General features: G+C 41.5%; 1 protein-coding gene across 1 annotated transcript; it reads left to right on the top strand.

Moving 5' to 3' along the window:
* Window positions 1–293: 293 nt before the first annotated feature.
* On the top strand, window positions 294–11,214 carry SRP9 (signal recognition particle 9). Its single transcript, XM_038761411.1, has 3 exons — window positions 294–397; window positions 7,768–7,836; window positions 10,037–11,214. Exons 1-3 carry the CDS (start codon window positions 326–328, stop codon window positions 10,154–10,156), a joined length of 261 nt encoding a protein of 86 aa, XP_038617339.1. The 5' UTR covers window positions 294–325; the 3' UTR covers window positions 10,157–11,214.
* Window positions 11,215–12,371: the final 1,157 nt, after the last annotated feature.

Raw genomic sequence — 12,371 nt, 5'->3', positions numbered from 1 at the left:
GGTAGGGACCGTCTCTATATGTTGCCAACTTGGACTTCCCAAGGGCTTAGTCCAGTGCTCTGCACACAGTAAGCGCTCAATAAATACGATTGATTGATTGATTGAATGAATGAATGAATAGCGCGGCTTGGGGGGGGGCCTGTAGGGGGCGCAGTCCCGCCCCTCCTCCCTCCCGCCTCCGCTGGCTCTACAAGCCGCCTGCTGATTGGGCAGAGCCAGCCGCCGCCGGCCAATGGGGTGGGGCGTTGGTGGCGGGGTGGGGGGGGCGTCGCCGCCGCCATCTTGCTGCGGCGGGGCGGCTGTGGAGAAGGGCCAGGTGTCCGCCATGCCGCAGTACCAGACTTGGGAGGAGTTCAGCCGCGCCGCCGAGAAGCTCTACCTCGCCGACCCCATGAAGGTAAAAACGGAGCCGGCCCCAGCTATAATAATAATAATAATATTTATCAATAATAATATTTATCCCCATTTTAATGATAGCATTGATTAAGCGCTTACTCCCCCATCTGTAACCTGGGGATGAAGACTGTGAGGCCCCCCCGTGGGACAACCTGATCACCTTATAATAATAATAATAATAATGGCATTTATCAAGCGCTTACTATGTGCAAAGCACTGTACTAAGCGCTGTGGAAGTTACCAGATGGTCAGGCTGCCTCACAGTCTTCATCCCCGTTTTAATGATAGCATTGATTAAGCGCTTACTCCCTCATCTGTAACATGGGGATGAAGGCTGTGAGTCCCCCCGTGGGACAACCTGATCACCTTAGAATAATAATAATAATAAAAATGGCATTTATCAAGCGCTTACTATGTGCAAAGCACTGTACTAAGCGCTGTGGAAGTTACAAGGTGATCAGGCTGCCCCACAGTCTTCATCCCCATTTTAATAATAATAATGATAGCATTGATTAAGCGCTTACTCCCTCATCTGTAACATGATGTACAGATGTATTATGTATATAGATGTACATGCATCATGTATCATTAATCAATGATAGTATTGATTAAGCGCTTACTCCCTCATCTGTAACATGGGGATGAAGACTGTGAGCCCCCCCGTGGGACAACCTGATCACCTTGTAATAATAATAATAATGGCATTTATTAAGCGCTTACTATGTGCAAAGCACTGTACTAAGCGCTGTGGAAGTTACCAGATGATCAGGCTGCCCCACAGTCTTCATCCCCATTTTAATGATAGCACTGATTAAGTGCTTACTCCCTCATCTGTAACATGGGGATGAAGACTGTGAGCCCCCCGTGGGACAACCTGATCACCTTGTAATAATAATAATAATTGGCATTTATCAAGCGCTTACTATGTGCAAAGCACTGTACTAAGCGCTGTGGAAGTTACAAGATGGTCAGGCTGCCTCACAGTCTTCATCCCCATTTTAATGATAGCATTGATTAAGCGCTTACTCCCTCATCTGTAACATGGGGATGAAGGCTGTGAGCCCCCCGTGGGACAACCTGATCACCTTATAATAATAATAATAAAAATGGCATTTATCAAGCGCTTACTATGTGCAAAGCACTGTACTAAGCGCTGTGGAAGTTACAAGGTGATCAGGTTGTCCCACAGTCTTCATCCCCATTTTAATAATAATGATAGCGTTGATTAAGCGCTTACTCCCTCATCTGTAACATGATGTATCGTGTATATAGATGTACATGCATCATGTATCATTAATCAATGATAGTACTGATTAAGCGCTTACTCCCTCATCTGTAACATGGGGATGAAGGCTGTGAGCCCCCCGTGGGACAACCTGATCACCTTATAATAATAATAATAAAAATGGCATTTATCAAGCGCTTACTATGTGCAAAGCACTGTACTAAGCGCTGTGGAAGTTACAAGGTGATCAGGTTGTCCCACAGTCTTCATCCCCATTTTAATAATAATGATAGCATTGATTAAGCGCTTACTCCCTCATCTGTAACATGATGTATCATGTATATAGATGTACATGCATCGTGTATCATTAATCAATGATAGTATTGATTAAGCGCTTACTCCCTCATCTGTAACATGGGGATGAAGACTGTGAGCCCCCCTGTGAGACAACCTGATCACCTTGTAATAATAATAATAATGGCACTTATTAAGCGCTTACTGCGTGCAAAGCACTGTACTAAGCGCTGTGGAAGTTACAAGATGGTCAGGCTGCCTCACAGTCTTCATCCCCATTTTAATGATAGCATTGATTAAGCGCTTACTCCCTCATCTGTAACATGGGGATGAAGGCTGTGAGCCCCCCGTGGGACAACCTGATCACCTTATAATAATAATAATAAAAATGGCATTTATCAAGCGCTTACTATGTGCAAAGCACTGTACTAAGCGCTGTGGAAGTTACAAGGTGATCAGGTTGTCCCACAGTCTTCATCCCCATTTTAATAATAATGATAGCATTGATTAAGCGCTTACTCCCTCATCTGTAACATGATGTATCATGTATATAGATGTACATGCATCGTGTATCATTAATCAATGATAGTATTGATTAAGCGCTTACTCCCTCATCTGTAACATGGGGATGAAGACTGTGAGCCCCCCTGTGAGACAACCTGATCACCTTGTAATAATAATAATAATGGCACTTATTAAGCGCTTACTGCGTGCAAAGCACTGTACTAAGCGCTGTGGAAGTTACCAGATGATCAGGCTGCCCCACAGTCTTCATCCCCATTTTAATGATAGCATTGATTCAGCGCTTACTCCCTCATCTGTAACATGGGGATGAAGGCTGTGAGCCCCCCGTGGGACAACCTGATCACCTTATAATAATAATAATAAAAATGGCATTTATCAAGCGCTTACTATGTGCAAAGCACTGTACTAAGCGCTGTGGAAGTTACAAGGTGATCAGGTTGTCCCACAGTCTTCATCCCCATTTTAATAATAATGATAGCAGTGATTAAGCGCTTACTCCCTCATCTGTAACATGATGTATCGTGTATATAGATGTACATGCATCATGTATCATTAATCAATGATAGTACTGATTAAGCGCTTACTCCCTCATCTGTAACATGGGGATGAAGACTGTGAGCCCCCCGTGGGACAACCTGATCACCTTGTAATAATAATGGCACTTATTAAGCGCTTACTATGTGCAAAGCACTGTACTAAGCGCTGTGGAAGTTACCAGATGATCAGGCTGCCCCACAGTCTTCATCCCCATTTTAATGATAGCATTGATTAAGCGCTTACTCCCTCATCTGTAACATGGGGATGAAGGCTGTGAGCCTCCCGTGGGACAACCTGATCACCTTATAATAATAATAATAAAAATGGCATTTATCAAGCGCTTACTATGTGCAAAGCACTGTACTAAGCGCTGTGGAAGTTACAAGGTGATCAGGTTGTCCCACAGTCTTCATCCCCATTTTAATAATAATGATAGCATTGATTAAGCGCTTACTCCCTCATCTGTAATATGATGTATCATGTATATAGATGTACATGCATCATGTATCATTAATCAATGATAGCATTGATTAAGCGCTTACTCCCCCATCTGTAGCATGGGGATGAAGACTGTGAGCCCCCCCGTGGGACAACCTGATCACCTTGTAACAATAATAATAATAATAATAATGGCACTTATTAAGCACTTACTATGTGCAAAGCACTGTACTAAGCGCTGTGGAAGTTACAAGATGATCAGGCTGCCTCACAGTCTTCATCCCCATTTTAATGATAGCATTGATTAAGCGCTTACTCCCTCATCTGTAACATGGGGATGAAGACTGTGAGGCCCCCCCCGTGGGACAACCCGATCACCTTGTAATAATAATAATAATGGTGGCATTTATTAAGCGCTTACTATGTGCAAAGCACTGTACTAAGCTCTGTGGAAGTTACAAGATCAGGCTGCCTCACAGTCTTCATCCCCATTTTAATGATAGCATTGATTAAGCGCTTACTCCCTCATCTGTAACCTGGGGATGAAGACTGTGAGCCCCCCATGGGACAACCTGATCACCTTGTAATAATAATAATAATAATTGGCATTTATGAAGCGCTTACTATGTGCAAAGCACTGTACTAAGCGCTGTGGAAGTTACCAGATGATCAGGCTGCCCCACAGTCTTCATCCCCATTTTAATGATAGCATTGATTAAGCGCTTACTCCCTCATCTGTAACATGGGGATGAAGACTGTGAGCCCCCCGTGGGACAACCTGATCACCTTGTAATAATAATGGCATTTATTAAGCGCTTACTATTTGCAAAGCACTGTACTAGGCGCTGTGGAAGTTACAAGAAGATCAGGCTGCCTCACAGTCTTCATCCCCATTTTAATGATAGCATTGATTCAGCGCTTACTCCCTCATCTGTAACATGGGGATGAAGACCGTGAGCCCCCTGTGGGACAACCTGATCGCCGTCTAATAATAATAATAATGGCACTTATTAAGCGCTTACTATGTGCAAAGCACTGTACTAAGTGCTGTGGAAGTTACAAGGTGATCAGGTTGTCCCACAGTCTTCATCCCCATTTTAATAATAATGATAGCATTGATTAAGCGCTTACTCCCTCTTCTGTAACATGATGTATCATGTATATAGATGTGCATGCATCATGTATCATTAATCAATGATAGCATTGATTAAGCGCTCACTCCCTCATCTGTAACATGGGGATGAAGACTGTGAGCCCCCCGTGGGACAAGCTGATCACCTTGTAATAATAATAATAATTGGCATTTATCAAGCGCTTACTATGTGCAAAGCACTGTACTAAGGGCTGTGGAAGTTACCAGATGATCAGGCTGTCCCACAGTCTTCATCCCCATATTAATGATAGCATTGATTCAGCGCTTACTCCCTCATCTGTAACATGGGGATGAAGACCGTGAGCCCCCTATGGGACAACCTGATCGCCGTCTAATAATAATAATAATGGCACTTATTAAGCGCTTACTATGTGCAAAGCACTGTACTGAGCGCTGTGGAAGTTACAAGATGATCAGGCTGTCCCACAGTCTTCATCCCCATTTTAATAATAATAATAATAGCATTGATTAAGCGCTTACTCCCTCATCTGTAACATGATGTACAGATGTATTATGTATATAGATGTACATGCATCATGTATCATTAATCAATGATAGTATTGATTAAGCGCTTACTCCCTCATCTGTAACATGGGGATGAAGACTGTGAGCCCCCCTGTGAGACAACCTGATCACCTTGTAATAATAATAATAATTGGCATTTATCAAGCACTTACTATGTGCAAAGCACTGTACTAAGGGCTGTGGAAGTTACCAGATGATCAGGCTGTCCCACAGTCTTCATCCCCATATTAATGATAGCATTGATTCAGCGCTTACTCCCTCATCTGTAACATGGGGATGAAGACCGTGAGCCCCCTATGGGACAACCTGATCGCCGTCTAATAATAATAATAATGGCACTTATTAAGCGCTTACTATGTGCAAAGCACTGTACTGAGCGCTGTGGAAGTTACAAGATGATCAGGCTGTCCCACAGTCTTCATCCCCATTTTAATAATAATAATAATAGCATTGATTAAGCGCTTACTCCCTCATCTGTAACATGATGTACAGATGTATTATGTATATAGATGTACATGCATCATGTATCATTAATCAATGATAGTATTGATTAAGCGCTTACTCCCTCATCTGTAACATGGGGATGAAGACTGTGAGCCCCCCTGTGAGACAACCTGATCACCTTGTAATAATAATAATAATTGGCATTTATCAAGCACTTACTATGTGCAAAGCACTGTACTAAGGGCTGTGGAAGTTACCAGATGATCAGGCTGTCCCACAGTCTTCATCCCCATATTAATGATAGCATTGATTCAGCGCTTACTCCCTCATCTGTAACATGGGGATGAAGACCGTGAGCCCCCTATGGGACAACCTGATCGCCGTCTAATAATAATAATAATGGCACTTATTAAGCGCTTACTATGTGCAAAGCACTGTACTGAGCGCTGTGGAAGTTACAAGATGATCAGGCTGTACCACAGTCTTCATCCCCATTTTAATAATAATAATGATAGCATTGATTAAGCGCTTACTCCCTCATCTGTAACATGATGTACAGATGTATTATGTATATAGATGTACATGCATCATGTATCATTAATCAATGATAGTATTGATTAAGCGCTTACTCCCTCATCTGTAACATGGGGATGAAGACTGTGAGCCCCCCTGTGAGACAACCTGATCACCTTGTAATAGTAATAATAATAATAATGGCACTTATTAAGCGCTTACTACGTGCAAAGCACTGTACTAAGCGCTGTGGAAGTTACCAGATGATCAGGCTGCCCCATAGTCTTCATCCCCATTTTAATGATAGCATTGATTAAGCGCTTACTCCCTCATCTGTAACATGGGGATGAAGACTGTGAGCCCCCCCGTGGGACAACCTGATCACCTTGTAATAATAATGGCATTTATTAAGCGCTTACTATGTGCAAAGCACTGTACTAAGCGCTGTGGAAGTTACCAGATGATCAGGCTGCCCCACAGTCTTCATCCCCATTTTAATGATAGCATTGATTCAGCGCTTACTCCCTCATCTGTAACATGGGGATGAAGACCGTGAGCCCCCTGTGGGACAACCTGATCACCGTCTAATAATAATAATAATGGCACTTATTAAGCGCTTACTATGTGCAAAGCACTGTACTGAGCGCTGTGGAAGTTACAAGATGATCAGGCTGTCCCACAGTCTTCATCCCCATTTTAATAATAATAATGATAGCATTGATTAAGCGCTTACTCCCTCATCTGTAACATGGGGATGAAGACTGTGAGCCCCCCGTGGGACAACCTGATCACCTTGTAAAAACCCCAGCGCTTAGAAGAGTGCCTTGCACATAGTAAGCGCTTAATCAGTGCAATAAGAAATCAGAAAGATAGGAGGAGAACTGATTGACTCCTTGAGCTACAGGCATCAGATAAGTCTCCCAGGGATTCAACCCTTCAGTGAATCCCAAGCTAGTGCCCCAAAGTTTGAGCCCAAACGTATGGTTCCTCAGTCAATTAACGGTCTTTGAGTACTTACTGTGTGCAGAGCACTGTACTTATTGGTTGGGAAAATGCAATACAGTAGAGTTGGTTTCTGTCCAGAAGGAGCTTGCCATCTACAGGGGGAGACAGACTTTAAAATTAATTACAGATAGAGACAATATAATTTAAGGGTACGTACATAAGTGACTTGGCTGAGGAGTATAAAGGTGCTTAAGGAGTACACAGTCAAGTGCATAGTAAGAGCCCGTTGTTGGGTAGGGACCGTCTCTATGTTGCCGACTTGTACTTCCAAGCGCTTAGTACAGTGCTCAGTACACAATAAGCACTCAAATACGAATGAATGAATAAGAGAGCAGCAGGGAGACAGATCTACATGCCACTCATATTCATCCATGCAGAGAGGGCCACAAATTATCCACCAAGCCACAGAGATGCGCCAAAGCTGACAAACTCGGCATGAAATGGAACAGTATCAGCTTTAGAAATTTGGTAAATGAAATTTTAGAGGGCTTGTTTACACCTAAATGGAGCAGGGAGGTGGTTGTTTTTTGGCTTGATTTCAGCCAAATTCACCTCTTTGAATAGTATAAATGCAGGAAGATTTCTGTAGAAGTTTTGATTGCAATAACAAATCTGTTTATACCCAGGAAATCTTTGTTAATTTACTTTTGTCGATGCCAGATTCCCCAAGAAAAATATTGACTTCCATTTCTAAATTGTGTTCTTATTTCAGGCACGTGTGGTTCTGAAGTATAGGCATGCTGATGGCAATCTTTGTATCAAAGTAACAGATGATTTAGTTGTAAGTATAAATTTTGATTGCAGTGTATAACTTTTTGAGATTTACTTGTGTTAACCATTACTCTCATGCAAAATGACTACTCCCACAACCTGCCTTAGTTTTCCAGCTTCTTCAGTGTCTAACCTTGCCTGCTCACTTTCCTTGCCGACTTGTACTTCCCAAGCACTTAGTACAGTGCTCTGCACACAGTAAGTACTCAATAAATACGATTGAATGAATAAATGAACTCTCCTTACCATGATCAGTAGAGCAGTCCTACTATATGGTTTTGTGTAAATTTGGAACTTTTATCGAGGAGGACCCCAATGGCATGCTCACTGTAGTGGGATGATGGGGCAGTGGACCCTCCCCCCCCCCCCCCCCCCCCCTCCAATTTTCTGGGCTGGTCTCACTTATCCTAGGTCTCTGACAAGTCCAGAGAATTCCTAGTTGGGGCTAAAAAGACCCAAGACGGTGGCTTTTTGATTTATTAGGTCTCTCCTAATTCTCATATCTTTCTAAAATCCCTGCTCTTGTTTCTCCCCCGAGCTCAAAATGGAAAATTGGTACCTCTGCAAGGAAGTACTGTTCCCTGTCGGCTTCCTTCCCTCCAGCAAGTGTCAGGTGCCGGTTACGTTGAGGTTCTCACCAGCTGCCAAGGATTTCAAGTTCTCCATCTTGTTGGCTCCTAGCAGGAGAGCAGCAGCCTGTGTATATTGTCGGCTTCACTTTTTTGCCGATTTCACTTATTCCAGCTTCCCCATTTGGTGGACAACCTCGTCTATTTTCCATGCTGCTAGTAACAGCATGGCCTAGCAGAAAGAGGCCAGCATTGGGAGTTAGAGGATCTGGCTCCTAATCCCAGCTCTGCCATTATCTGCTAGATGACCATGGGCAATATAACTTCACTTACCTGTGCCTCAGTTACCCCATCTGTCAAATAGGGATTAAGACAGCCCCATGTGGGGCAGGGACTATGTCCAACCTGGTTACGTTGGATCTACCCAGTGCTTAGTAGTGTGCCTGGCGTATAATAAGTGCCTAACAGATAACATTAAAAGAAAGTAATAATGCTTGAATCAATTTCTGCCCTGAAAGACCTCACCCTTTAATAGTTTTGTTTCAAATGGTGAAGCCTTGATTCCATTCAGTGGAGAGAGTTCATTGAACAAAGGTGAAGTCTGACTGAGTTCTGTCAAATTGATTGACAGATTTTTCATGTCCTGAAGAATGTTTAATAATTATGGGCTTTCCTGAAGTGCTTACTATGTGCTCAGAACTGGGGTAGTCAAAATAGTGAGATCACAGTGAATGCTTTGTGGTATGACATTCTGGGAATGGGAAGTGCTGATTAGTCAAAAATTCTAGTCAATGTAATTACTGCCCAGGAGCAGGCTGGGCAGAGACATAGAGGGGGATAAACAGAGCAGATGCCTGTTGTATGTGATGCCACATACATGCATGACCATCCCTTTCCCTGATTTAGTGACTGTCAAGTGGCTGTCTTTAGGGAGCTAATCAGTGATGATTCTGAATGCCAAACAGGAAATGGTTCTCCCTCTTTCCCTGCAATTTTGTACAGCAGGAACAGTTCAGTTAACTTTGACTTATTTATACCTACCTGTTGCAAACAATCACTGGTATTTATTGAGCACTTACTGTGTGCAGAACACTGTACTGAGCACAATACAGTAGAGTTGATAGGTGTCCCTGTCCACAATGATCTTACAGTCTAGATGGGGAAACAGACGTTAATATACATAAAATTACAGGTGTTAAGTGCTGTGGGATGGAGGGTGGGGTGAATATCAAGTCGTTTAAGGGTAAACAGACAAGTGGCGGAGACGGAATTAGAACCCAGGTCCTTTGGGCTCCCAGGCCTGGGCTCTATCCACTAGGCCATGCTGCTTTATTGGTGACCTTAGAGAGGACAGGGTGGCACAGTTTCCTGGAGGCAGAAGTAATTATAGTATTTACTAAGCACTTCCTATGTGCAGAGCTCTCCTTTGGGAGCCTATGGGCAAACAGAACCCAAGACAGGGAACCCCCTTTTTTTGAGAGCTGTGGGGCTGAGGGTTAGCTGGGTTGTGTTGAAATTCTGTTATGCGACTCAATCTATGCAATCTATTCTACTGTATGTAGCAAAGTTACTCTGTCAATTTTAAATGCCAGGAAGAAAACCTGACTTTTTGTTAATCTATGCTTTTAAATTTTGTGATAGTGTCTGCTGTATAGAACAGACCAGGCCCAAGATGTAAAGAAGATTGAGAAATTCCACAGTCAACTAATGCGACTTATGGTAGCCAAGGAGTCCCGCAGTGCTACCATGGAAACGGACTGAATTGAAATGAAAGCTCTGCAGGTCATGTTTCTTGAGAAGAAAATATCACTTGAATAAACAATATGTTGGGACAGAAAAATAGTTGAAGAAGGTTGTTGAAAAGTGGAGAGCGGTTGTTTTTTTTTTAACTTTCAGACTCTGCCATAGAAAGCTATAAAACTTTATGCTTTCAGTTGAAAGCCTCTATTTATTTTTGAAATTTGAGCAGGAAATGCATCCTCCATGGGCAGGTTGATGTGGGACAAAACTTTGGAACTATTTTTTGTTGTAAGCTTGTAGTCTACTAACTTGGAAGGATGATGAACCAGAATTATTCCTTTGAGAAATTTCAGCCATCCTTTCATATGACTAGATGTGCTTATTCCATTTTGATCAAATGTGTTTCTCTTTAAATATAAACTTGCTGTATAACACAATATATGATTCTATGAAATATTAAAAAAAAGTAACTAGATGTAAGTATTCCCAGTAATGTGCTGCAGTCTCAAATATTCTAAAAACTGTAAGGGGGTTTATGTAAAAATTCTTTACCCTAACCTTTCCATACACACAAATACATAGACTATTGTATTTTAACCTTAAAATATCAATACCTAGAGTGTTACAGGCTCACAGAGTTAATAATTAGGATAGTCATCCTTTGAATCCAGGATAAAGTCTCAAATGTACACGATGTCCTCTTGAAAATGGGCCGAAACTCTCCTATTTGTAATGCCTACAAGAAGCATTGAAGAACTGAGGAGTTTGAGTTGAAATGAAACTTCTGTTACTGCATTTTTTCCTTTGCTAATCTTTATGTGCCAAGATTTTAAAATCATTGTTAATTGTGGTATGTAGTTGAATTAGAAATAGGAAAATACCATCTGATTTTTTTTGTAACATCAAATAAAATTAATTTATCTTAAGAGAAATTGGTCCAAGTAAAAAATGTGTTTTGGTTTTGAAATTGCCCATTTAAATTATTCTTGTTCAAAATGCTGTAGTATTTATTAGCCCTATGAGTTTGGCATGCTTTAAAGAGATAAGCCAATAAAAATACTCAATACGTGACATTCTAATGCTTTTACTGAAGTCTCATTTTGCAGCAGTTTGTGATTTCTTGCCAATAGTAAACTGAGTAAATTTGATCTGAAAGCACTTAGTACAGTGCTTTGCACACAGTAAGCACTCAATAAATACAAATGAATGAATGAAAGATTCATAGCGTCTCAAAATCATACTTTACACTTTCAGTTTTAATTGGCCAACTATGTAATTATTCTGTATAGCAAGATTTTTCTGATTTTTTACCTCTCCCTCCCCTCCTTTCCCCAGTCCTAATAATGCTATTTCTACTATAAAGTGTAATTTTAAATTATTTTAATATGTAGCTGGGGTCAGTGGGTTCCTTTTTATCTTTCCCCTCCCTCTGCCAAATCGTCACATCTTGATACAAACCACATTCAATCATTAAAGTTCATTTTGAACTGCAACTAATTTCAGAGGGAAAAAAGTGGTTGAGGATTTACACATTAAAATCATTTTTAAATATTGCAGTGTACCATTTATCTACAAAACTGGCACTTTTAAAGTATCAGTTTTAGGTTGGCTGAAGGTTAACTGACTTTTTTTCTGGAAACCGTACTTAAGGGCAGTAGTTTGCCAGTTTTTTTTTCCACCTGTTATGATTTACTAAAGAGAAATTCCGTTTTTCCAGAGTACCTTTCATCAAATTCCCCTTCTCTGGAAATCAGTCTCTCTGGTCATCACCCTGTTTCTCCCTTCTTTAATATCATCTGCTTGTCCTCAGAGTTGAAAAGTGTGATGTCCTTGAAACTGGCTAATGGGGAAAGAGTGGACAATAGGCAAAGTCAATGAAATATTCCAAAAAAACAACACAGTTGGCCTTGAAGGCTTTGATAACTTTAAGTAATGTAGAAGGCTGCCATAAGCAATTTGCCTTTTCTTTAATCTGAACCCCAAGTGTTCCCCCTATTTTTTGGTGGAGTGACTGAGAAAAGCAGCTGCTCTTTGTGTTTTGCAACTCCAGATGAATACCTTCTAGAAGTAATGGGCCTTATCACTCAGTGAAATATACACTGGTTTTCCTGTGTGTGTTTTAATAATGGAAAAGAATTGCCTAGGAAGGGCTAATGCTATTTAATAGGAGCTGGGAGAGGAGTTAATGAGTTCTATCATTCCTCTCCCATTGAAACCCCAGGATGAGTATGGTCAG

This window comes from Tachyglossus aculeatus, chromosome 19 (genome assembly GCF_015852505.1).
Source record: "Tachyglossus aculeatus isolate mTacAcu1 chromosome 19, mTacAcu1.pri, whole genome shotgun sequence".
NCBI lineage: Eukaryota > Metazoa > Chordata > Mammalia > Monotremata > Tachyglossidae > Tachyglossus > Tachyglossus aculeatus.
This window is presented reverse-complemented; position numbering and strand designations above follow the sequence as displayed.